The sequence below is a fragment of the Anneissia japonica genome, unplaced genomic scaffold, assembly GCF_011630105.1.
Source record: "Anneissia japonica isolate Jap-2015-1 unplaced genomic scaffold, ASM1163010v1 scaffold288008_len1385354_cov213, whole genome shotgun sequence".
NCBI lineage: Eukaryota > Metazoa > Echinodermata > Crinoidea > Comatulida > Comatulidae > Anneissia > Anneissia japonica.
The window spans coordinates 101,692-128,116 of NW_022720123.1; the positions used below are offsets into that span (position 1 = coordinate 101,692).

Consider the following 26,425-nt stretch of genomic DNA (forward strand, 5'->3'; position numbering starts at 1 on the left):
TATTAAAATGTCTTGCCTTACAGGACGTAAAACTAATTTGCATATCGCATTTATTGGGAATTAAGATTTTTATATGAATAACTGTAGTTTAAATGAAGATCATACCTAGCAAACAATAACCTCCAGCTGGGCATATTTCACCAGTTTCTCCATCAGTTGGACTTGACTTATAAGCACCCTCATAACAGAGATACCCTGGGTCACAAGGTGCCCTTGGGGTAGCAAGACCAGGGGAGTCACAGTACCATCCTGGGTCACAGAGCGGGCAACTTTCCAGTGCTGGGGTTTCTGAGGAAACAAAAAAAAAGCCAATGAAAATTGATAAAACATTTGTCATTTTCTATGTCTATTATGGCTAATATCAATATTTGAGCAAAAATTATTATCTTTATCATTATTATAATTACAAAGTATATACTTGACCTCTCTTAACCTATCCTTAAGGTTACAGTTGAAGTATTATTATCTGGAAAATGCTGTGTAAGTGTATATGTGTTTTACCAACTCATGGCAAAAAGGCCCATAAATGCCTCACATTATTACCCCCAATCATATGTAACACATACTCAACTCCATGGGGAGACTACCATAATGTTGTAATCAGTGCATTTTTTGTTTTTGAGCCTACCAGATACCCACTTGTACTCCTGGGTGGAATGAGACTACCGTAGGTAAAGTGTCCTGCCAAAGGTCACAAGCGATATACAGTGAGGAATAGAGTGAAGAATTAAACCTCTGATCTCAAGATAGGGAAGCAAAACCACAACCACTGTGCTAAACCACTAATGCAAAGCGAAAATTTGTTAACAGTTACTTACCAGTTCGGTTACCATATCGGCCTGCTGGGCAAGGAATTGCCGCAGAGGAGTTGCCAGGACAATAATAACCTTGCGGACAAGAGTAAGGGTCACCTGTGCCAAGGGGACAGTAAAAACCCGCTGGACACTCAATACAATCCTCAAGTACTTGAGCACCAGTGGTATCATAATATGTAGTTGCTGGGCAGGGCACCTATCAAAAAAAATAATTAGAAAAAATTTAATACGTAACACTTATTTTTAATACACTCTGCTTTGCTGCATAGTATTAAAAATGAGGCAGACATAAGATTTATTGAACATCCTGAAAGGCAATACAAGCCTGTAGGCTGGATTTTCAAAAGGGAGGTTTTAATTTTTCACAAAAGGGCACCCACCTCATTCCCATGTTTTTTTACAGTTTCTGAAAGCCCAAATATAATTATTTACCTGTTTAGGTCCATATGATCCGATGTATAAAGGATTAACTCCATAGGGATTTGTGAAATTTGTTGGACAGTAGTAACCGGGTGAGCACAGTCCTGTCGGCGTGCTAATACCTTCCAAGCAATACCGACCGGCATCACATAGTGTACAATTAGTGACTGCCCCAATTCCAGTCCCAGGATTGTATGTGCCAACTGGACAGTTGATTTCTTCCGGAGTAGCTGTTGATAAAAACATTGGAAAAAAAAACTTTCAAAAGGCAGTACAAACAATATGTATTTTGACTGTTGGATTAAGATATGGTAAATTTGCATTTCCATTAATTGTCAGTTTTTATCAGATACAAACAACAATATAAAAAGAGACATCGTTAATGATGTGAGTTTTAATAAATCTAATAAAACACTGTAACACCTACTGTATACCTACAGAAAAAAATATGTTAAACCTAGTCACAGAAAGTGTGCGGTCAAAATATAGTAAGCAGAAATCTCCTATGTATTTAATTTGTTTTTTGAACTTAATAATTCTTATAAATCTTGGTCAGATACATAATAGAAACACAATACCTTGAGGACAATAGTGAGACATACTACAATCAGTTGCATCATCCAGGGAGTGCAACCCGGCTGGACAGTACTGACCCGCTGGACACCATTTATTGTTCAGCATATCAGATTCAGATGTTGAATTACTATCGCAGTAGTACCCGGCCTTGCAAATCTTGCACACGCTCTGACCAGGTTCTGAGTACATCCCAGTGCCACATTCGTAAGGAGTTATCGTTGCGACACCGCACCAGTAGCCAGCTGTGCACGGTATGCAATCATTCTGGTATTGGGCAGACTCCCCTTCCTGTGTGTTTGTGTCGATGTTCACCCCGTAAGGCATGTACGTACCAGCCGAACAATTTGTTGGAGTTACAGAGCCATACTCACAGAAATTACCTAAAAGGGTACAGTTTAAAATCAGTCATATTTACAGTAAAACATGCACTAGAAAAACTATACAGATACTGGTAGAAATAATCAGCTGTAAATGAAGACAATAATGACATTATAATCATTAGTATAATTTTGGAGAGACACTAAGGAAGACACAATAATTATTAATCAAGATTTTAATTTATGCATGATACTAATTAACATGTTATTGTTAACTACGAAGATACTCATGTTATAGGGTGTCAATATAACTATTACTCGTACAAGGAATGGCGAATTAAAAAAAAAAAAAAATCTTTACCTTGCGTGCAGTTTTTACAATCTCCAACTTCATCTTTTCCATAGTCAAGGTTATAAGTACCATTCGGACAAGCATATTGCTCAGCAAATTCAGTCCCCTGGGGGCAGTAGTACCCTGGGGGACACAATGCCGTTTCTGTAGGCTCGCCACCTGATTTGTTGGACAACAAAATGAAAAATGTTACTGTTTTCTTTTTCGTCTGTCATGGCAACGACATGGCATCAATATTTCTAATTATCAAGCTTTATTAATTAATATAATATACTCTAGGTTAAAGTAAGATATGAATATGCCATTTGAATTACGTACCTAAGCAGTAGTAGGATGGTGTACATGGAGAACACTGAGCAGGATCGCTGAGGTTGGACAAAGGTGAGAATGTACCCGGTAAGCAAGGAAAACGGTCTGGGCTAGGTGTTTGAATTGGGCAATAGTAACCTGGTTTACACGGTTGAGGGCCATTGACAGTATCATCTGTTTAAAAAAAAAGAATACATTAATCACTAACAATACCAAAAAACAAATGAAAATACTAAGTTGAGACAAATATTTAAAAGCCTAATACCTATGTATTTTTAAACTGAAACTTTTCATGAAATTATAGGTAATTTTAAAACAGTATATTTGAAAACTTTATGAAATCATTACTTAACTAGTAAGGTTAAATGAACGTATGCATGTATGTTTCTGGCCTGGAAAAAAAATGTGTCTCCGACCACGAACATCGGCTTGATAAAATGCCTCCTGCGCTTTAAAAAAATGTTCTTTTCCCCAGAACACAAATGCCTCCAGGACGTGCATTACGCCTCTGACTGTCAGTCGCACCCTCGCACAATTTTCACTGACACAGGCATTAGGCCAGGTACACACTGCGTTGGCCGACATTTGTTGGCGCAACCTCAAGGGGACTACAAAGTAATGAGGCATGACTGACAGATCATACGACCCACTCAAAACTGCCACTGCTGACAACCAACAGTCAGTGTCGCATTGTCAAGCTCTCTCGCTCAGAGCAGTGTTCGCAACCTTGGCCGATGCAATGTGTAGCGCACACTGCGCTATTAATGAGACAGGAAAGTGCAGAAGAAACACTTGAGCGAGCTTGAACTGATTACAATAAGAAATACTTACTTAGTCCGGCAGTTCCCCAGGAACAGTACATTCCCAGTGGGCAGACCGTGCACTCCTCGGACGAAGGAAGGTCCGTCCTACCAGTGTATGTTCCAGGCGGGCAAGGATACTGATCATTAGTGATGGTTCCATTTGGACAGTAATAACCTTTAAAGTAAATAAACATTATAAACGTGTTGAATTTTTAAAAAATAATGTCAAAAAGTTTATGATGCTCAAGACAGTCTATATAATTTATTTTAAAAATAAATGACTACATTTACCTTCAGCACATGGATGTGTGCTGTTTGGCGATCCTGGAAGCGGACATGACCGCCCTGTATCACACAGCCGGCAGTTGAACTGATGTCCTGCCCCTTCATCGGGGTTGTATGTACCAGGAAGACAATCTTTGGGCTGAGTTGTAGGTTCAGTAGCACTCCCATAGGGACAATAAGTGCCAGCAGGGCATGTTATACACAGGGTGGAATTCTCAAGGCCTACGTCCTCACTGGAGAATAAAATTGTTTGTTGTAAATTTATACCTAATATAAAATGCTAATCATATTCTATTAACTAACCAAGTGGTATGTATATATGCATATATACATCTGTCTCTTATACACATCTAGATGTGTATAAGAGACAGGCAATACCGACCGATATAATACAACATTGTGCACACTTAACAGTCTCAAGGAAACCATTGTAATTCAATTATCATTCCTGATGACATTCTAATAAAGAATCAATATGGCTTCTTTAAGTCTTTTTAAATTCTGAAATGTTACATTATCTATCAATAAATCACAATCATCTTCACTATCAACATTACCAACATTACTATTAATCTCATCACCATTATCACCATTCACACCTCTCCATCACCACTACCACCATCATCATTATCACTACCACCACTGCCACATCACCACCATCATACCAACACCATCATACCAATACCATCATCACCACCACAACCATCATCACCAATACCACCACCTTCACCACAATTGCCATCACCACCATCATTATAAAGCAACTTTTTCCCTACATTATTTAGGATAAATTCAGTTTAGTCCACTGCATACATACCCATAGGTTCCCAGAGGGCAAGAGTTTTGATAACCACTAGACTGGCCTTCCAAGCAATAGAAACCTCTAGGACAGACAAATGCGTCATATTCAGAAGTGCCCTCTCCGCAGTAATAGCCACTTGGACACAACTTACATCCAGGACTAAGGGCTGTCTGATTGAGCTCATCATTGTATGTACCTCCTGGACAAGGAAAGGCTGTAGAAAAGGTGGTTCCTAGTGGACAGTAATGACCTGTTGGACACTCCTTGTCCTCATATTTGGTCTCACCAGGTCCAGTACAATAAAACCCTAAGAGAAAAAGATAAGAATGGATCAAGTATTGTCAAGCATCCTCTTAAGATTCTTCATGCAATCAAACACATACCTACTTTCTCCTAAGACTTATAAAGAAAAATGGTCAGCACTCCACCTACTCAAGTATCATATACATAATCATAACTCTACTCCCTCAACCTAAAAAATGATCAGCTTGCCACTCCATCAAGGAGCAAAAAGAGAAACGATAACATAGAATTGCGAACATGATTTATATATTATTAGGCTTACGTAAGAGAAACCCAAGAAGTTTAGTTAGAAATAAATGTTCATCAGTTTCCAAATTTAGAACTAGAATCATAATTATTCTTATTTTTTATTATTATCTATTTATTATATTATTATTTATTATTGGTGGTCATGTTTGTTTACAAACTTATTTTGACCTCCTACCACACACTTCTTTTTTTTGTTTGTTTATAAAATATAATTTCAATCGTAATATTTATCGTTGAATAATTTATATTTTATGTGTGTGTGGTAAAAAACAATAAAACAAACAAGCTGTACCCTGCCAAAATTTTTTCTGACAAAAATGACTATTAAGAAATATAATGTACAAGGGTTTCTCATACCTGGAGGACAAGGAAAACACGCCTCAATTTGGTTCCTGGATCCATTGTTTGGATTGTATGTTCCAGACGGACATGAGTAAAAGACTGTGCCATCACACCATCCGCCAGGGTCACAGACTCCTTCGTCAGGCGAGGGAGACTTTGAGGCTTCATCACAAATGTACCCTGGACTGCAGGCATCGCAACTTACAGCACCCTCATAGGAATATGTACCGATCGGACACTCCTCAGGAACTAAGAAATAAAGATAGCAATTAATTAATTTTGGTGAATAATTGATTTTTCTACTGATATTTTTTCTGTGATTCTCTTCTGTGTTTCCATTAGCAAGTATTGTCTAATTTTAATAATATTTAGTATGTTCATACTTCATTTATTTATATGAACATTTTATTATTCAGTCCTGTAAAGGGCGACTTTGATCACTGTTTGGCTTCGATGAAATGAAATTTTAAAAATTGTTAATCCCAATAAATTCATTTCAATCTTTATGGTTCTGTGACCAACTGTATTTTTCTATCTATCACTTACTACTATGCCTTTTATGCAGGATCTTGTCTAACTATGAATGAAAAAAAAAACCATATCAGGGTTGCAATGAATATAAAGGTTAAGTTACCTTCTTGGTCCGAGCACTGGAAGCCAGCGGGGCAGATGGTACAGTTCACAGCTCTCAGCTCTGAGTAATACTTCTGATCACATCTTTTTGGTCCACTGTTAGTTGCTGGACAGTAATACGCAGGCGGGCAGTCTGTGCAAGAGATCGCAGTTCCCAGAGAATAAGTTCCTGGTTCGCAAGATATGCTGAAGAATATAAAGGAACATCATGAAATAGTGGGGTATAGCTGTGTTAGTCTGAATTATAGTAATAAACAGTAAAATGACAGGCAGCACTTTGAAGACTAACATATATTTTATTAGCACAAGCTTTCATTCATGCAGTGAACTTCTTCAGGAAACTGTACAAATGAAATAAAATCAATTTATTTTATACATGTAAGACAATGGAGAGAGGACACTCCAAACAAGCTGATAATAAGACAATATAAAACAGTAAGCATAAATTGTGGTAAGCAGGTCTATAATCAAATTAACAGTATGAGGTGGAAATAGTGGATAATTAATTATATAAAACAATAGAGACCAATAACTGAAAGGTTCACTGATTAATCTAAGGTAAGACAGTAAAATACATACTCTAAGTATCGAAATGCACGCCAATAAGCTACGAAGTATACAATACATTAGACTGTGTATGGGGTTACAAAGCCTTTGTCTATATTGAGTCCCAAGTTAATACAATCATGTTAAGTGGTGATGTAAAGTAGTGAGCAGAAAATATCATGCACATATTTAATAGTCTGACAAGTAAAGTATTTAAATTAAGTTTTTTGACTAAAAATGTTCCTAAACTTTTACTTAAGCATATCCTGGTGGGCAATCAGTGCATGCAGTTGCCCCTTCACTACTGTACTGACCTGCAAAATAAGATAGTTTTGGTTGGAAAGGAATCAGTAAACAAAACATTTTTATATATGTTATAAAGATTTATAAATATAATACGAAATTGCTAGTTTACCTGAATTTAGACATTCCTAAACATAAAAACAATGTAAAATAAGGCTAATCTCAATAGAGAGGGCACACGTTATTGACTGTATAAAGTATACACAAAAGAGACAGCATTCCAGCGGATGCGATCTACCTCTGTATTTGCCTAGTAACAAAGAAATCGTCAAGAAAATGGTAATCTCCTATGAGAAATAGTCTGTTTCTCATTATTTTTTTCATTTTGCTTAATACTAAAGTTTATGCCAATATTTTTTCATGGTTTATAATAATTAGAGTAATGCATATGCACTTTTTCTAAAAAATAAAAAAAATCTTTTTTTAGTGAAATTTTGCCGGGAATGGGGCGTTAAGTAAATTTACCAAAGTAGGACTTGAACCCATGCTTCTGGAATGTATAACAGAGGAACAAAAACTGCTACTTACCTGTACCACATGTCTGAGGTGGCTGAGTCGTGTCTGGACAGTAAGACCCTGCGGGACATTGTCGACACATTTTGTTCCTAGGGTCGTCATTATACCAGCCGAAGTTACAAGGGACAGGAGCGGAGTTGGTCACGTTACACTGGTGTCCTAAAAGCACAATCCATCAATTATTAATATTTTTAATTAATAATTTACTATCTCTTCACCATATATAAAATCACTTTATTTGTTCACCGATAGAGTACAAATGAGTCAAATAAAGGAAAAACATAAAAGCCTGGTTTCATTTCTATTTTTATGAACATAGTTTGAATTCTTTTTGTCTTAATTTTCATCATTGAATCCAATAAATTTATTCACTAAAATTCTCTTATTTTAATATTTACCATTTGGACATGCTATACATGCTGTTGCCCGGGCCAGTGAATAGTAGCCTACAGAACATTCCTGCACTACAGATGTAGTGCACTGAGAACCAGCTGGGCATTCGTCACATGTAATAGCTAGGCCGTCTGAGTAGAAGCCAGACTGGCAAGGAAGTTGGTTGGCTGCTAGTGGTGTGCAGTAGTAACCGGCATCACAATCATAACAATTCTCATCTGAAAAAAAAAAAAAATTTGTTTCCAAATGTGTTAATGTCAATCATTATTCATATACTTAGGGCAACTAGCAATGTATCGTTTCACATCATATTGACTGCATGAATCATTACGCTTACATTGATCATGACAAAATGGTATGTTATCCTCTCCTTTTTTTATGTAGCACACTTTATTCAAAAATTGAATACAAGGCCCACATTGCCCAACATGTAACACAAGTACCTGATATCACCAAACTCTTACATTATTTTTATTTGTTTGTTTATTTTCTATTCTACTTTTATTTTTAGTTTGTTTATTTTTATTTTTTTAATTATTACTTTTTTTCCCTCTCCTTTTAAAATGTAATTAGACAACTGCAGTTAATGAGGCAAACATAGGATAGTAGGTTTTCATGACAGGCTAAGATTGTACATGTGACTATATTGTACGGGATAGAGAGATCTGCGTATACAAATGGATATAAACTTGGGTATATGAGCTATGGAGATAAAGACTACCTCACGATTACTATATAATTATATTTGCCGATTTGACGATTTGTTCATCCTAACAGAATGAATAACAAATCCAAGAGGAATTTTGTTAAAAAGTTGGGATTCTAATACCATCCCAGTAATTCCATTGAGATTTGCCTATCTGACTAGGATAAAGAGGATCACACTTAATGGGTCCCACTCAAATGGGATGGAATCACACTTAATTGGGATGAATCCCACTTAATAATTAGGATGGATCCATTTTCTCTATGCAGATTACTGTCTACAGAAAGTTAATTTTCATGAAATTCTACAGGTTGCCAGGTTGAAGGACATAATTTCTGAGTATTTGTTGAGGGTCATATATTTCTATTGCCAGCCTTAACACTCCTGGAGTTCATTGTATTTTGACCTACCTCCAGCTGGACTGTATTGTCCTGGGGAACACTGAGTTGCATTGCTGATGGTACAGCTTGACCCCGCTGGGCACTCCAGACAAGATGTTAAGCCACCAGTTGAATACGTTCCTAAAAGAAAACAATACACATAAATGAATTAAAATTATTCAAGTTCATTATCATAATTTAATTTAATTAATAAACTTAAATGTTTTCTGGTTCTTGATAGTCAAAAGTCAAAATCAATTGTGATTGGTTTTATGTCGATAAATTGTTTTTAATCAACTGAAAAACACAAAATATCATCATATATGCTACCGGTAGTCAGTCTGTTAAACTTTGTATGCAATCTGTGTGTGTGCTAAGCTGTGGAGTTTCTTTCAGTGGCTACACCCCAGTTTAGACGACCGCACTAAGCTGCTCTTTGAAGTTTAGTAGAAGGCCTATATACAGTAGATGAGGCTTGGCATCCCAAAACCAGTATACGTCACTTTGATAAACTGAGTAATTAGAATAATGTGCCAGTATTGTATACTTTAGTACAGATAAGCCATAATACCTTTACTCATAAATAGTAAGTCGATTCCAACAAATGACCCATCATTTAAAAGCCAATTTTCTTGTTTGGTCACTGATACCGGATTTGGCATAGCAAGCCCCAAATAATGTTCCTATTCAAAATGGTTATAATAAATTAGTTTGAAGTTACTGTAAGTTGAATACTTACCAGATGAACAATCAATCATAGTACTTGTAGTAGGACATCGTTTACCTTCAGGACACATAGAGCATATACCGTCACCGAGGGCAGCATACTCTCCATCGCCACAGTCACTTGGGTCCTGGGTTGGGTCGGTACATTCCATTCCCGCCGGACATGGAAGACAGTATACGTTATTTGTGCCGCTTATTTCATTGTACGCACATCGTGTGCAATTGTTCGATCCTTCAAGTGCAACAAGGCCTTGCTCACAATCAACTGGACCCTGGGATGGGTCGGGACATTTACGACCTTCTGGGCAAATTGTACAGAGAGGAGCGCCTGTGGAACTGCAAGTTAAATAAAGTACAACATTTGTGGTAGAAGAATGACATTGTAATGAAGTTTTATAAATATTAATATGAAGACGTTGGCTATCAGCGACGAGTATACTCATCCCAAAGGGTGTTGCTGAGGCGGCCAGGGATGAATATGCTAGCCGTGGTCGTGGTAACATAACATATATTACTTCTTTGTTATACATTGTAGAACCACAGACTTAACGGCTGGTCGTTCGGGGAAGATTCACCTAGACAATAACATACAAACGACATATGTACATTATGTTTGTCTTGTTATTTCGCCGGTAGTACACTCGAGTGGCACAAGTACAGTAAGTGCACTCTTTGAACATATACCAACCCATGCAAAAAGCGGACAAGAAAACTCGCACTTGGTATAGTCAATAAAAAGTGCTGTCGCAGTACCAATGATGAGTTACTCGTCCCCTAATATTTTCCCGGAAATTTATCAGACACATCATTTCGATGATATACGACTAGATAAAAATTTTTAAAAAGTATGTTTGTTTTGGCACATGGAAAGGAACCTTAAAATAGGGTTTGGCATTCAACGAGTTAATTAAAAAAAAACATGGGTTCTCTACAAAGGAACTTTCTTGATTGTTGACACTTTTACCTGTAATATCCTGTTGCACAAGGGGAACATGCAGCTTCCCCCTCCTCACTGAAGTACCCAGCAGGACATTCATTTGAAGAATTACGATGCACACACTCTCGTCCCCCTTCACATATCGAACATTCAATTTGTCCTGTCAAACTAGTATAGTAGCCTTCTGCACAATATACCGGAGCATCGTAAATCGATGGGCATATGAAGCCAGTTGGGCAGGTGATGCATACTGTGCTGCCGTTGAGGGCGTACTGACCTGACCCACAAGGAACTGGGCTGGCTGTGCCGTTGAGGAGACACGCATGCCCAGCAGGGCATAACTCGCATAATTCAGCTCCTCCATAACTATAAAAACCAGCTAGACAATCCTAAAAGAAAAAAAAAATTGTTATATTGTTATTTAGCTATAATGTACAAGATTGTTAAACTATTTAACATCAACCTTATTGATTTCAGTTAAATACTAGAAAAACAAAATGCAGTATCACCAAATCGTCAACAAATTACGTTTCTGATACTACAATATCAGAAACGTGTCAGTTATGCCTGGTTTTTAATAAAACCACTATACTGTCACTACAGTGTTGGCTACACTATAATATGTCCTCATGTACTAATCAGCAAAGTTGAACCCGGTTCATTATCAATTAATTTCTAATAGTTACAGTGCATACACCTGTCTCTTATACACATCTAGATGTGTATAAGAGACAGCATTTTGTTCGTAGGGTCGTCATTACAATTTCTTATTCGATTTGCTTAATTTTTACATACAAATAACATTGAGTTTCTCATTAGATATATTGATATTTATTTGATAGCTATAGACATTTTGTTTTAAGGATGTATTTTTTCCTAAACCATGCTGACACAGAGTTACTCAATGTTTTACTTGAGTGTTGGGGAGCTGATTATTGAAAAAAACTAAGGGGCGGAGTTTTTTTCTATTGTTACTCCGCCCCTTTTTTGTCCAATCACCATGTTCATTATATTCTATTAAAATGCCGACCAATCATATTATACTTTACTTTTTATCATAATTATTGTAATAGCCAACTTTTATTTTGTTTGTCACACATGCTGAAGAAGACACGAGGACGGGTTGAAATATTCATGTTTTGAATAAAATTTTTGTTCTAAGTCAATCAAGTCGTTAACATCTCATCGTCTTTTTCATTGAGTTTGACAAAACCTCTGCCATGGAAATTCATGGATGGAGTAATACCAGTCAGTTTTTAAATATTTATACATTTATTTACGTAAAAATAATTAAATTTTTTTAAATATTTTTGTGGTTCCTTTGTTTTCATTTAAGTACATTTCTAGCCTATGCCATAATGTGGTCCTGTAATTAGCATAATTCACATAAATGCTGTGGCTTTTATTATTCAGATTATTAGTGATTGGCTCATCTTCTGGTAATTGATTTCAGAATGTTCTCCTCTCGTTACATTTACCTTACAGGCTGCTTCATCATCTTGTTGTGATAGTGGGTTATAGGTTCCAGTCGGGCACGGAACTCGTGCAGCACTGCCTCCCTCGCAGCTGAAAAACACAAACGATTTGAAAAAATAATGAATCATTATTAAATACAGTATAGCACTCTTCTTACAGTAGTATTCTGGAATTGAAAGACATAATACTGTCATTGGAATCAATATTGCTGTGAAGCAAGGTAGTATAATAAAAAATAATGGCAGTTGCAGTGTTTGGATATTAGGGAACAATGTTGTAAAGATCCTTTCGGGCATAGTCTATCAACGAAAAACTTCCTTTAATTGTTTGAAAAAGTTCTGGCAAGAATTGAGCCCACGATTAAAGGTTAAATGTTATTCATTTATATTGCGCAAAACACAAGAGTCTCTATGCGCAGAACAAGTGAGCAGATGTAACTGGAAAAAAAAAAGGGGAAAAAAAGAAAATCCGATTTCTCCGAGTGTCATACCATACGCCAATGGGGCCCTTGGTATATTAGATACAATCCAACCCTGACACCTCTTTAAACAACTGATATACACCCACAGAAATTGGGGCAGAGGTAAGCTGGACATCTAGAAGTAACATATAATCATCATAGAACTGTGGTACAATCAAATAATGGAAGAAACAAAAATAAATGTAAAATGACGTAAAGATAGTTTGAGCATAACCTATCAACGAAAAAGTTCCTTATCAATAGTTTTAAAAAATACACCTGGCGGGAATTGAGCCTGCCATCTCTTGCTGATAAGGCATGTATTTAATTTAAGACATTTCATAACAAAGCATCTCGACTCACACAAACATTTCCTATTGTAGTTGTTTGTGTATCATTTTACAGCCTACCTAACCAGCATATCAAACACCTTCTGTGAATTCTAGTTTACCCATGATCCACCAATTCAAAAGAACTAAAGAGTGTAAGCTAGCAACCACGGTACACTCTGAATCTTTAACAATAAACAGTGAAATAGAACAGACACTGGGCAAACAGGAACACTTGAATAGGCAAAGCATACTTCTTTATAGAATTATTATTAGGTCCATAGTAGTATTACAAAACAGTTATATGATGTTTGTTTAGGCTAAACAGATTTTGGATGCTATCAGAGATCTTCACATTTTTTCTTTTCAGTTGGTCAGTGACTATACATTTTTTACTATGCACTGTCCCGAACACAAAAAAAGAACAATACAATTTTTTAGTATTTATATGTCAATTTTTATCTTCTTATGTTAAAAAATATTAGACGTATGCTGTTACGAAATATTGTAACATTTAATATTTGTATGTCATTTTATATCTTTTTCTGTTAAAAAATATTAAACAGCAGGAGAAAATTTTACAGCACAATCCACCTCCCCCCAAATATTTACCATACTGTACTGTAGATCCATGCTATAATTTGTTTGCACTTGTTTAATGTGGAAAAATTACAAACTTTTATTTTATCAGTGATCATAAAGAATCTACCAACAAAATACTGTTCTACTACTACAGTACTCTTGTGGTGATCTCATCATTGTACTTCTGTTTTTTTATGTCTTTTTCAAAGCCCGAAACAAAATAATATGAGAGCAAGATACATTTTTATTTTTAGAATCATACAGTATTTCACACAAGTTGTTTGTCTTATTAGCTACAAGTACTTTAACAGTGTAATGTTATATCTGGCTCACTAAACACTCTTTAAATTGTTCTTAGTGAACAATAATAATGGAGTAATTATGAAGGTATTTAGAGAAGCAGCCAGCACAACAAAACTTGTTGTCTAAATCCAATGAAGTGAATGACACTACATTAATGACAGCCTATATTTTTAGAGTCTCTCCGCCGCTTAGACATTAATACGCTTTCAGAAATCTATAAACGTAACTAAAAACAAAATCCACCAAACGATCATTCTCTTTGGAATTGCATATAATTACACTATATCAGCTATTGTGATACAAAAGTGTTTTTTTTTTTAAATCGCCAATTGTCATAATAACTGCAGATGTCCTTTCAATAAAGTCTGGTTTTTCCACTACACTGCAGAAGTGTTACTATAGTAACTGTATCAACAATCTCCTAGCAACAAGGCTCAATAAAGTGTAAACAAAGATTAATAATAGAATGCCTTTAACAATAGAATACATCGTTATCAGTGGACTTCAAACCAAGTTTGAATATCAAATAATGACATAATCAAGCACTCACTGGGAAACATATTTGCACACAAATGTCAAAATCTAAAAGAGTGACTTAATTAATGGTTAAAGTGCGGGCTGCCAAGTGCACAGATGCCAAGTGAAATAAAAAAATCATAATTATGTAGTCCTTAATTAAGGAAACGTCCCTGTAGACTGCACAGTTGGATTTTACATACTTTTGTCACTAAATTATTATAATCATACATGACAAAGGAATGAACTGTTGCTAGAGCAGGTGAAAATTTGCTGTTTTAATTGATTTACTGGTTTCCATGTTTGTTATACTGTATTAGTACCTTAAATTCAATGTATAAGGTTGGTGTAATATATCATAAAGTCGACCTAATTTTGTGTATGGATACAGTAAATGCTTGCGGCGCTTTTAAAATTTATGGAGGCTTCAGTGCGATGCTTATAAAGAAATATTGGCATTGCACTTTCCATGCCTTTTTCCATGTTACCTATCTCACCTATCCCTGTAGTTTGGTAGGCCTACCATAGGTTATACGTTATCTTGTACGGATACCGTAAGTGCTCAAATAAGCGCCACAGCGCTTATAAAATTTATGGAGGCTTCAGTGCAACACTTATAAAAAAAATATTGGCATTGCGCTTTCCATGTCTGTTCCCATGTTACCTATCTCACGTATCCCTGTAGTTCGGTAGGCCTATCATAGTTCCTATGTCATCGTAAATGAATGTTTATAAGGCTGCTTGTGTTATTATCTTCATTGTGTTATTTATTCAGTTTAACACTGTATATTATATTTAAAACCCTGTTTCTCAAAGTTTTTCATTACACACAGGGTAATAAAATACTCTTGATTAAGCCCCATGGTGCGCTAATTCGAGAGTGGCGCTTAGCGAAAAAGTTTGGTGCAGTGCTTATTCGAGAGCGGCGCTCATTCGATCATTTACGGTAACCCTTCCAACTCAATGCTGCTGATCATTAACATACTATCTATACCTATTTCACTTATACAGGTCTCCCTCCAATTAAAGACCACTTTTGGGACTGGGGTTTTCATGATCTTTAGCAGCTTTGGTCTCTAATTATAATAATAAAGATTAAAGACATTTGCATGCTGTATGCTTTTCTAAGATGATCAAAGCATTTAACATGAAAATATGTGTATGTTAATGGCTTTAATAAAATCTATACCGACCAATATTAAATTGTTAGCAGAAAGCTCAACTTTCAACCAAGTAATCATGCGTTCAAATCCAAAGCTGTTCGCATGGTCTCCTTGGGCAAGGCACTTTATCTATGTTTCATCTTTAATAATTACAAATGAATACCTTGTATGGTGTGAATGATTTTAGAATGAATAAAGTCTGGGGCTAAATTAGCGGCACTTTACTATCATATGAATACTCCTCTGGAAGAGGAAGTCCACATTGAGCATCGCCGCTTATGTATCCATGACCAGAGCAGGAATGTAGATATGGTGAGCGTAGGTGGGCAGGGCCACCCGCACTTGAAGTTTTCCACCCAGTCTAAAGCTTAATTTCAATGTCTTCCACCCGCCTTTATTAACACCCTTGCCCATCCTTAAACCCTACTCTTATTAAATATTATCTAGAATTTACCAAAGTTATCACTTGTCCACCCTAAAAATGTCTACCTCCAACCCCTAGTTTTCTATAGCTGCAACCCTACAGGTCAATATAATCATTATCTGCATCTTAAAATAGGTCAATAAAGAAATGTGACATAATACTAGGTTTTTATGAATATAAATATCATTAGAGTGATTCATTAACCATTCTTCATTCTGAATTTTATATTGATCTACTCAGATTATTGTTTGCTATCAGTATTTGCCTTTAGGGGGAAATATTTAGAGGGACCATTTTTACCTATGCAAATTTGGCACTAGCATATTCATGATGAAATATTCTGGTATGTGTTACCGGATTTGAATGTAGGAATTTGGTAGTAGAAGGTGAATGTTTCATCTACCAAACTACAGCTCAAAATGTCTACTCTATTTATCATCAAGGTATGATGACATTATGATGACATTATCTAGTACAAAATAATAACCACAGAGCTCCTTTAAGCAATTGTCCTTGGGCAATTTATTATAAAGTCATAAAATGCTTTCCTAATCAAATAAAACCCCACACAACCAACAAATTGAATCTTTCTTCTCCCAGGGAGTTGCTTTCTTGCATCGCTTTCATTGAAAATTTGTTGCAGATGATTTTTCTCAAGAAAAATCGATGGATAATAAATTGCACATCAATGCAGACAATCTAAAACCTCATTCTTGTTTGCTCATTTGTACAGTATGTGTGCTGTGTAGCATTTGTATGATGAGAGTTATTAATTCAATTTTTCCACTTGGTGATACAAACAACAACCACATCAAGTGAAAGTACTCTACATCTTTGGTAGCCATTATTTATATTTTTGCAGTAATAATGAGGTTACTACTTAGTACTGTATATATTTAATTGTTTCTTATATGATGAGGGAATGAAGTCTATCTATGCAATGTAAAAAAAAAATAGAAGAACATACTATTCTTTAAAATATTTAACCCCAATTTTGGGAAGATTTTAATTTTACAATCATATTTCTCTAAAACATATGATTATCCCTATCTATTTCACCATAAAAATATATTATTAGAACTTTGAAATTTATGGAAATAGTGCATTTTAATTTTTAATGATTTTACTCATTTAGTTAGTCGGGTGGCCGAGCAGCAAGGCTGGGGCGCTGCTAACTACAGCTTTAACATTGGCGCTGGCTCTAGCTGCTCTTTGCCCAGAATTCAGTTGGTAGAACCAAGTCTTCTCAGAAAAGGACTTAAAATGGTGGTCCAGTGTACACATCTGGTTTGTGTGAACTTTAAAGAACCCGCTGCATCTTTCGGTAGAGTATGGGGTTTCCTGATACTACGGTTCATTTCAGTCCCTGTCATTGTGGAATGACGTGAACATGTAGCTACTAAGCACCTCTTCATGGCGGCTAGGTAGTCACGGACCACACCCATACGCAATTCAGCACAATGACGCTGTGAGTGGGTTATTCTCTTACCTTTCTCTCTTTTATACTACAGTTACTTACAATACCTGTTGAAGTATCGAGAGTGTTGCATTACTAAATGCCATTAATGTTATTTCCTCTGTCATGTTGTAATGCCTACATGGTCAGACTTAATCTTTTCAAATTTTATTGTTAAAGCAAGAAGGTAACTATTTTTGCACTTAGTTTACTTATGAATAGTAAATTTATTCACCATTTTCAAATCAAGAAAACAAGTCATTCTACAAGATCTGAATAAACATCAAGATAATACGGCTACCTCATTAAGCTAACAAGCGTGCCAAGACTGCACACCTTAAGACAAGGTCAAGAAAATATATTCAGCATTATGCGATTTAAGTATTTACGGACAATAATGCAAACAATGGGGAGTTATCGATTGGTATTGGCTTCTTCATTATCACATGACCTTCCGTTGGAAACTCCATGACAATCACATAGACCTTCTAGATCTATAAGCCTAGAATGTATTCTTGTCTGGAAATAATGCTCTCTGAGATATTTAATGAAAATGAATAACGTGCAGCATTAAAAGTAGGCCCCTAGGGCTGAAAAGTATAGAATGGTGGATTGAATAAGTGCAGTGCACCTCCCCGATAAGTGCTTATAAATTAAGCTACACAGAATGGTATGGTCAGTCAACAGATTGGTCAAGGGATATATGCTATGCCCACTTCACTAACCTGACCTACATTAGAAAAAAAAAAAATATGGACAATTTAATTGCCACAAAATAAAACCTATCATATTTATTTAATTTTTTATTCCTAAATAAAGCATTCATTACTGAACATTAAATTTATTTTCTTACTACATTGTTTTGTAACTGAAGCAGTTAGGTAGAGATCATGCAGTACAACCAGAGTAGCATCACATAGTGTCTTGCATATTAAAAAATGTCCTTTATAGTATTTGTTTTAAATAATCTTCATGATGTATAAGATAGATATAGCAGTATAAAAAATGTAATTATGGTATCGGTATAATCAGAAAAAATTGCAATGCATTGTACTTCAACTGTACGGAATGTTCTTAAAATACAGCTTCCATTACAATAAAGCTTTAACTAATTGCGACCAAGTTGAGATATTGAAATCAAGTTGAGATATTGACGTATCTAAGGTGTTGACAGGCATCCAATAAGGAACTATCAAATGACAATGAACAATATTACAATATACAATTGGGCTACTTCACATGCAGTGGATGCTGATAATATACAGTCACGGATAGGAAAAACAGTGAACTTATACCAGGAGTATACAGAAATTAACACATGTTGGAAATGCTTTCTTGTTAAATTCTATCAGCAATTCCTTTACAATCAAAATGACTACAATTTATATTGTTGAAAGAATTTCGTCTAGTCTGTAGATAGGTATTAATGTTGTTAAGAACTATCAAAATTAATTTATATTTTGTAATAATAATAACAATAACAACTTAATAAAATAATAATAAATTAAAAGGTAACCAAATAATAATGCTCATGATGGCAAAGTCAATGATGATGATAATAATTATGATGATGATTAATACGATGATGATGACAACTATGAGACGATGATGATGATGAAACTGATGATAATTGATGATGATAATGAAGATGGTGGTGATGATAACAATAGCATCATCATGCAACAAAGATAATACATTACAAACAACAAAAACTCTAACACAGCATGTATTTATTACTACTGTACTATCCAATTTTATACCTATTAATATAATTGCTTAATACTTAATGTGCAATTAATTATAAAAATTAAATTATGGAATAAACAAAATATGACCTTCATATTTAATTACATCCCATTAATGCAGATCTTTTACAGCTCAAGAAAAATAAGAATTCTAATCACATTAAACGCTCTCACTCCAGTGATACCAGGTAATTGGTAACCATGTTACAACACAAAGGAATTCAGGTAAATTGATTAGGTTTGATTCAAATTGGCTTAGTACGTTATCATGTCTCATACAATGCTTTACACACCATCAATGGTGAATTGAGGGGGTGGGCAGGGCAGGGGAAGGAGAGGGGAGGGGAAGGGGAGGGATGCCTCCAGAATGCCTCAAATGAAACAACTCTGGTACTTGCGAAGTTACAATGTATGATATTTTTTATAGTGCATCTAAGAGGCTTGGCCTGAATGAAATGCATTTTTCTGTGCACAAGAGTTGTCTTGACTGCCTGTACAGCGCAAGGTTCACTAAATGTAAATGGCTAACCAGCTCTTGCATTGCATGTTTACATCTTAGGGAGCCTTCAATAGTATACTAAATACAATACCCTTTAGTTGTGCGCATGTCGATTGCACGCATGTTGATCGAGGGCAGTGGGTAGACACTGATCACGTACATGGCTTCCTGCTGTTGTTTGTCTGAATAAACATTCATCACTACAGTTACTTTGTACATTCATCTAGTCTTGTGCAACATAACAATAATTTTGAGAATGCTTTGAGGCAAATGTTTTAGCAGTTTAAAATAATGTCATTACACAACAGTCACAGGAAAACCCTTAAATATCACCCAAAAATCAGGGGACCTCAATACCCATTTATGAGAGGAAATTTTCCCAAAGACTCATTTTTCCTCAGGCCTACTTCTTTTTAACTATCATTAAAATAATAGACTCCCCCTCCCCACTCTAAAGCCTATTGTACAGTAAATCTACCCAAGGTATCAGACACATTTTATTGTACAGTATTTTGTATTGCTATTGGCCATGGATTTAGAGATGACCGTTTGATGTGTTGGGCTTTAGCCCATGTAATCTCTAGCCACACCCCTGGTCAATACATTTTAACATATTGGGACAAATTTGTAATAAATAAATAATAAATAAATTACATAAATAATAAATAACAATGAACGATAAAATTGCTGTTACTTACTATGACCCGGGTGGACATACAAGACATGCTGCTGCATCTGTGTCCCAATAATAACCAGCGGGACAACTGGCAACACAGTCAGTTACACAGTCACATTGACCTAAAACAAAAAGAAATTATTATTATTGCTGTGACTCTGGAATTAGGACGATGAGGGCGCCAGGCCTGTAACCAGCGTGGGAGGAGGAGGGTTTGTGGTTCAGCTGAACCACCCTTTGTGAACAGTTTACTACTGTATTAGTTTTTTATCAAAACTTTGTTTTAAAGTGCTAGATGCGGCGTATAGGACACCCACTTTCCATGGACCTGGGCGCTGAGATATAAAATGTACAACTAGTCTAATATTTTGTATACATTTTTAGATGACCAGTGACATTAGGTTTATTAGGCTCTGTCCTTCAAAAAGGTTTTATTGCACTATTTTATCAAGGGGATGTCTAGTGGTGTAATGGCACACATTGGCACACGAAAGGCAGATCAGGAAAATGGAACATTCATGATAACGCGCCTACCTACCAGACTACAACAGATTCAGTATTGATCAAAATTTTAGCCAGCATTGTAATTATTTGTATTGGGTGGTATATCTAATATGCTTCAGATGAATTAATAATTAATTTAGGTTCTTCGTTACTCCAGGGTCATATTATAAAGCATTGTTTCTCGTAATCATAATATTTTTATTCCTTTTACCAATGCACGTATGTAGGCCTAGTAAAGCCAAGAAAAAAAAATTTACATTCAGATTTTATTCATCTGTTCTTTCATACATTCATTCCTTATTTATACTTGAAAAACATGCAAGTTAACAGACTTTAAAACCATTATTAAGGGGTCTAAATCAGATACCAAATTTAATAAATTATATTATTAATTAACATGCTTTTGACATACTGTAACAAGTTCACCAATTGAAATTTCATTTTACGAACAACATTAAACCTATGGTATGTACCTTCTGTAGGCTAAAGTACATGCTAAACAACGGATGTGCTGATTGATGAATATTCTTTTATTGCAAATAAGCAAATTATTATTTTTGGTCAGACGACCTTGTTGTGGTACAGACATGATGGGGGATCGCCGCCTGTCAAATGGGGAAGGGAGAAATTCCCTCCCTGTCACTATAACAACTCCCTGTCATGATATAAGTTATAGGCCTCATATATTTGTGAATTGTAAACTTGGATGGACAAGGTAAGGGCAGGAGGGCCTAGTCTAGGGACAGGCCCTAGGGCCTAAGCTTAACCTTTAGAATAGACAATCTGAAAATAAACAATCTGAAAGAAAACAGCATTCAAACAAGGAATATTAATGGTTTCTGTAGCCAAGGCTAGGCCTAGGCACACACTGTGGTCAGAATCAGATTGAAAGCGTCGTGTGTCCAGGCAATGGGCGCCGCCATGTTCAAAATATCAGACAAAAACAAGGTTGTCAAAATATGTTTACCACCCTCATTTTTCATAATTAAACATTGCCAATATGAACAATATTACACTTACCTTTTACACTATTTACAGTTAATAATAAAAACAGTAGAAATATACTCAAACTATGAAACAGGTTTAAATGCATTGGCAGAATACGAAGCGGTGAGTGCTTAGGCCTAATGAACCTTCCAGGCTCTGGCTGTAACGATGGCCTCATTTCATCACAACAAACCTTCTTCAAAAGTACTTTTTAGACTAGGGCCTATATAAAGGTTTCAGAATCCATACACATAACTTATTTAAAATCCATTCACATATCGTAAAATCTCAGATCTTCTATTTACGCTCCAGTTCATACGAAAACGAAACGAAACTTCTGATTTCCAACTTCGAAAACTGTTTTCTTTTACCGCTCGCTTGAATTCGCTGCTGTTCGTTCGCACTTAGGAAGTTGGGTTGAAAGACTGCTAATTAATCATTCATTAAACGAAGCAGTCGTAGTGACGTCATTATCACTATGGCTTCATTATGCTATCTCTGGACTCATTCAAAATCCGGGTGTTGCGAAAATCCTGTAGGCCTAATATAGGTTCAAAGATTGATTTGACCCTGCAATAGGACGAGACTGCAGTGTTAATTTGGTTTTGACTCTGTACATAAATACTTTATGGTAGCCTATTCCATACATGGTGCTCCACATTCATGTCATAAGTATTCATAGACGATTTATCAGAGATAGTTTATCATATTTGTCATACTACTTACAACAGACGTAGTTGTAAAATTATTATAACAAAATTTTCAAAATGAATCACGCTAGCGTTTCCGCGTGATGTATATATTTAATAATTTTCTTTGCGAAGATGAAAAGCGAATACAGCACGGACCAATTTGATAAGATAACAAGATAAGAGAGTCTGGTGTACTTATGGTTCCCTTTGTAAACATAATAAATAACGCCCACTCAAACACATCTATTCAATTCACCATGTTGCTTCAATTGAATATGAGGAAGAAGTTGTTGAGCATAACTTACTTTAATTAATTAAAAAAGACGATTAAATTATTCTATTAATTTCATTTATATTTAATTTTGCCGAAACTTGGTACGTGACTTAATGAGAATATGGAAAATTTCATCAATAGCTCTTGTGATGTTCATATGCCTGCATATCGGTACAAGCAAACTTATTTTGAGTAATTTTTAATTATATGATAATTGATCAATTTGAATGATTGTGCGCAGCACCAGACAAATCGACGATATGCAAAATGAGTTTTGTTAAGAATTGGTCTTTGGAAAGTTGTTATCACCCAGCTGCGTATCTAAGGGGGTGCACGCCCCTCCAAAAATTACTCGCCCCCACCCAGTCGCCCCTAAAAAAAATCACAGTCAAGTAGTTAAAAATCACCTTATTTGCAAATTTTTTTGTTTCAAAATTCACTCTTTGTGAGAATTGTGGTTTTGCGAGTCAAAATCCCCCGCCCCCATGTTCTTGGTCCAATATCTGTGGTGTGGACTTACGCCAATCATGGAAAAACATCCCTATGTCTTTCTCGTCTCGCAACTTAGTGGCATAAAACTGTTTTTTGCAGCACTTAATTTACAACTGGATCGATTGAAAAAGCTATAAATCAAACACATGCATTGTTGTTTGCACGTTGTTGCTCCTTGTGTAACCTCGCAAACGGATTTGTAATTACTCCATTGTGGTGACAACGAAACGCTATTTATAGATCAATTTTTAAAGAAGTTAGTTTTAAAGAGGGCGCTATGATAAATTTTATTACCCTTCGGGGTACGGCCGTACGACGTCAACGAATGACAAAAGAGGGCGACATTGCATGTGTTAGTAGGCCGAATAACTAAAATGAGTAGTGTAATGCATTGTTGAGGTTTTTATTTATATACTTTCAAAATTTGTCATCTTTTCATCTCTTTTCTTTCTTTCTCAAATATTTTGGAATCCCTTGGCTTAAAAATGGCACTAGGCGCTTGTCAATTTCTTTGTACTGGTCAGAATTTATGATGATTTATTGATGATGAGAAAGAAAACAATAATTTAAAAACATGATCTACTTTTCATTAATCTATCAGGTCCGACAAGAAACCACTAGCCTTGTTTACTTGTGTGATCTACCGCTACATGATAATACTACAGGGAAGAGTGCTAATGGGTGAGGTTTGGAAATTGGAAAGTATTTAGGAAGAAAATCAAGGAAGAGGAAATTGAAATATTTTAGTAGGCACAATTTATGTTTTAAACATTTGTTTTTGTAATAAATTGATAAGTCATGTTGAAAGTCCAAGAATTTTGCATATAACTGTTATTGACATCAACATGTTTTATTATTATTATTATTATTATTATTATTATTATTATTATTATTATTATTATTATTATTATTATCATTATTATCATTATCATTATCATTATCATTACTATTACTATTACTATTACTATTATTATTATTATTATTATTATTATTATTATTATTATTATTATTATTATTATTATTATTATTAAAGTTAATCGAATATGTATCTAAAGCTCGGTTTCCATAAACATCGCTATCACCGACTCCTTTGGCAGCAGTGGTCAGTTGAATCATCGTGCGTTCCCGATTGCGTCGCGGGGACAGCTACGCAGTGGAAGAATTGCAGTAAGAACGTTGTGTAGCGATTGTATGAAAACCAAGCTTTACTTAACGGAATGCCGCAACTTTAAAGCACTTGAAATCATTAATTACTGTATCTCAGTAAATAAAATTTATCACGTGCTACACGCGTTTTGCGCCAACATTAATGACTCTACCTTTGGTATAATATCAATAAAAATATTTTTTTAATCCCTTTTATAAAATTAATGGTAAAATTGAATTCATTTGTATATAGCTCGGTTTTCATAAAACCGCTCACCCCATCGGCGACAGAAATGCACCCAAATTCGTCTGCAACACAATCGGCACAGTTGAAAACCAGGTCCAACTTCCCGACAACTGTCGGCGACTGTTGCCGATACTAGGTGAGCGATTCTATGGAAACCGAGCTTCACTTAGTAAGTGTAAATTTAGCTTTTTGTTGCGAAGTAATAGATGAGAACAAATTTCCATTCCCATAACAGACAGATAAAGCTTAGTTTTATACAATGCATGCGTAACGCTATCGCCCACAAAAAACGATCCTTGAGCTTTCAGTTTCAGTTTGAAGCTTGGTTTCCAAACAATCGCTACAGAAACATCGACAACTATCGATTGGTCGGTCGAGAATCGGGGAGCCTTTCCGATTGCCTCGGAGACCAGGGGCGGATCCAGAGATGTCCAAGGGGGGGGGGGGCGAAAGTTGGGCCGATCGAGACAACACTGCAGTACAACAAATTCACTAAGAACACCGTAGTGACAGTGTAGCGATTTTAAGAAAACCAGGCTGATTGGTCGGTCGAATCGGGGAGCCTTCCCGATTGCATCGGCGACTACTATGCAGTACAATTATTGCACTGAAAACACTGTAGTAACAGCGGGATTTACAGGAAACCAGGCTTAAAATAATCCGTTTCTTATATTTGACTGGTACTGTATTATCAATTAGCATTGTTGTAGTAAGCTGTATTTTTCCGACATGGTTTCGATATGTCCCATTAAAAGTTGAGAACCTGTTTGCTCATTTTGATTATAAATTAGTAATCTAAAGCTTGGTTTCTATACAATCGTTACACTGTCCCTACAGCGTTTTCAGTACAATAGTTGTATGGCTTATCAGACCCCGATACAATCGTGAAGGCTCCCCGATTCGACCGACCAATCAACTTCACCGAAAGCTATCGGCGATAGCGCGTAGCGATTGTATGGAAACCAAGCTTAAGGTTTGGATTTCATAAAAATCGCTACAAGCCAATGCCGACACCTTTGGCGACGCTAATTGGTCAGTTGAATCAAGATTGGGTCAATACAATCGCTACACAGGCAACTTCGAAGAGCTGTGGCTCTTTGCCAAGCTCGGCTATCAAGCCACAAACTTGTTTCAAGATATGACGATCATTCTTTAATGCGATCGCACTGCTAATTGAATATTAACAGCCTGTTTATTTTCGTTTACATCATGAGTTTATTGTCTGCAGCTGGACGCAAGAGATTAAGGACTTTCTACAACACGGCGATCCATTTTGTTTTACTGTTTTCCCCAGTGATCACTAGGTATGTTTTTATTGCAATTATTCACGCAATAATTGATAAATCTACATTTGAGTTTCTTATCGAAGATTGACATCTAGCTTTATATTTACTATTGGACTAATCTAGTTATATTTTAACTATATCGTGGATTCTAAACATCATTGAATATTCAACTACGTTCAGACCTGGGAGATACGCCAGGCGTATCTAACGCCGGGCGTACGTTAATCCATGGCGTAACTAGCGAGATGTCCAGACTGGGCGATTAACGAACGCTAGCTAAATATTCACGCGAAATATTCGTATTCGTAATTCGCGTATTTTATTTTCTGTTTACATATAGGCTTACTTTGATTGGTCAAATCCTGGCTGAGTTTAAAATCACTAATGCGTGACTGTCGTAAATCAGTGCGTGGCGTACGCTAATCTGGGGTCTGTTGCTGGATTACCGTACGCCA

At 35.9% G+C, this 26,425-nt stretch overlaps 1 protein-coding gene across 1 annotated transcript in view; it reads right to left on the bottom strand.

Moving 5' to 3' along the window:
• The window catches only part of LOC117111255, a 90,722-nt gene extending 68,475 nt beyond the window's left edge, over nucleotides 1-22,247 (bottom strand). The window contains exons 1-21 of the mRNA XM_033254168.1: nucleotides 21,867-22,247; nucleotides 20,365-20,464; nucleotides 12,192-12,279; nucleotides 10,741-11,102; nucleotides 9,790-10,112; nucleotides 9,081-9,191; nucleotides 7,970-8,182; nucleotides 7,584-7,730; nucleotides 7,014-7,066; nucleotides 6,513-6,547; nucleotides 6,208-6,392; nucleotides 5,589-5,822; nucleotides 4,695-4,986; nucleotides 3,884-4,110; nucleotides 3,621-3,767; nucleotides 2,799-2,963; nucleotides 2,490-2,639; nucleotides 1,814-2,191; nucleotides 1,248-1,465; nucleotides 819-1,011; nucleotides 106-288 (exon numbers count right to left, since the gene is read on the bottom strand). Of these exons, the coding sequence (XP_033110059.1) occupies nucleotides 106-288; nucleotides 819-1,011; nucleotides 1,248-1,465; nucleotides 1,814-2,191; nucleotides 2,490-2,639; nucleotides 2,799-2,963; nucleotides 3,621-3,767; nucleotides 3,884-4,110; nucleotides 4,695-4,986; nucleotides 5,589-5,822; nucleotides 6,208-6,392; nucleotides 6,513-6,547; nucleotides 7,014-7,066; nucleotides 7,584-7,730; nucleotides 7,970-8,182; nucleotides 9,081-9,191; nucleotides 9,790-10,112; nucleotides 10,741-11,102; nucleotides 12,192-12,279; nucleotides 20,365-20,464; nucleotides 21,867-22,011 (3,949 nt within the window). The 5' untranslated portion in view covers nucleotides 22,012-22,247. The remainder of the gene's footprint in view (nucleotides 1-105; nucleotides 289-818; nucleotides 1,012-1,247; nucleotides 1,466-1,813; nucleotides 2,192-2,489; nucleotides 2,640-2,798; nucleotides 2,964-3,620; nucleotides 3,768-3,883; nucleotides 4,111-4,694; nucleotides 4,987-5,588; nucleotides 5,823-6,207; nucleotides 6,393-6,512; nucleotides 6,548-7,013; nucleotides 7,067-7,583; nucleotides 7,731-7,969; nucleotides 8,183-9,080; nucleotides 9,192-9,789; nucleotides 10,113-10,740; nucleotides 11,103-12,191; nucleotides 12,280-20,364; nucleotides 20,465-21,866) is intronic.
• Nucleotides 22,248-26,425: the final 4,178 nt, after the last annotated feature.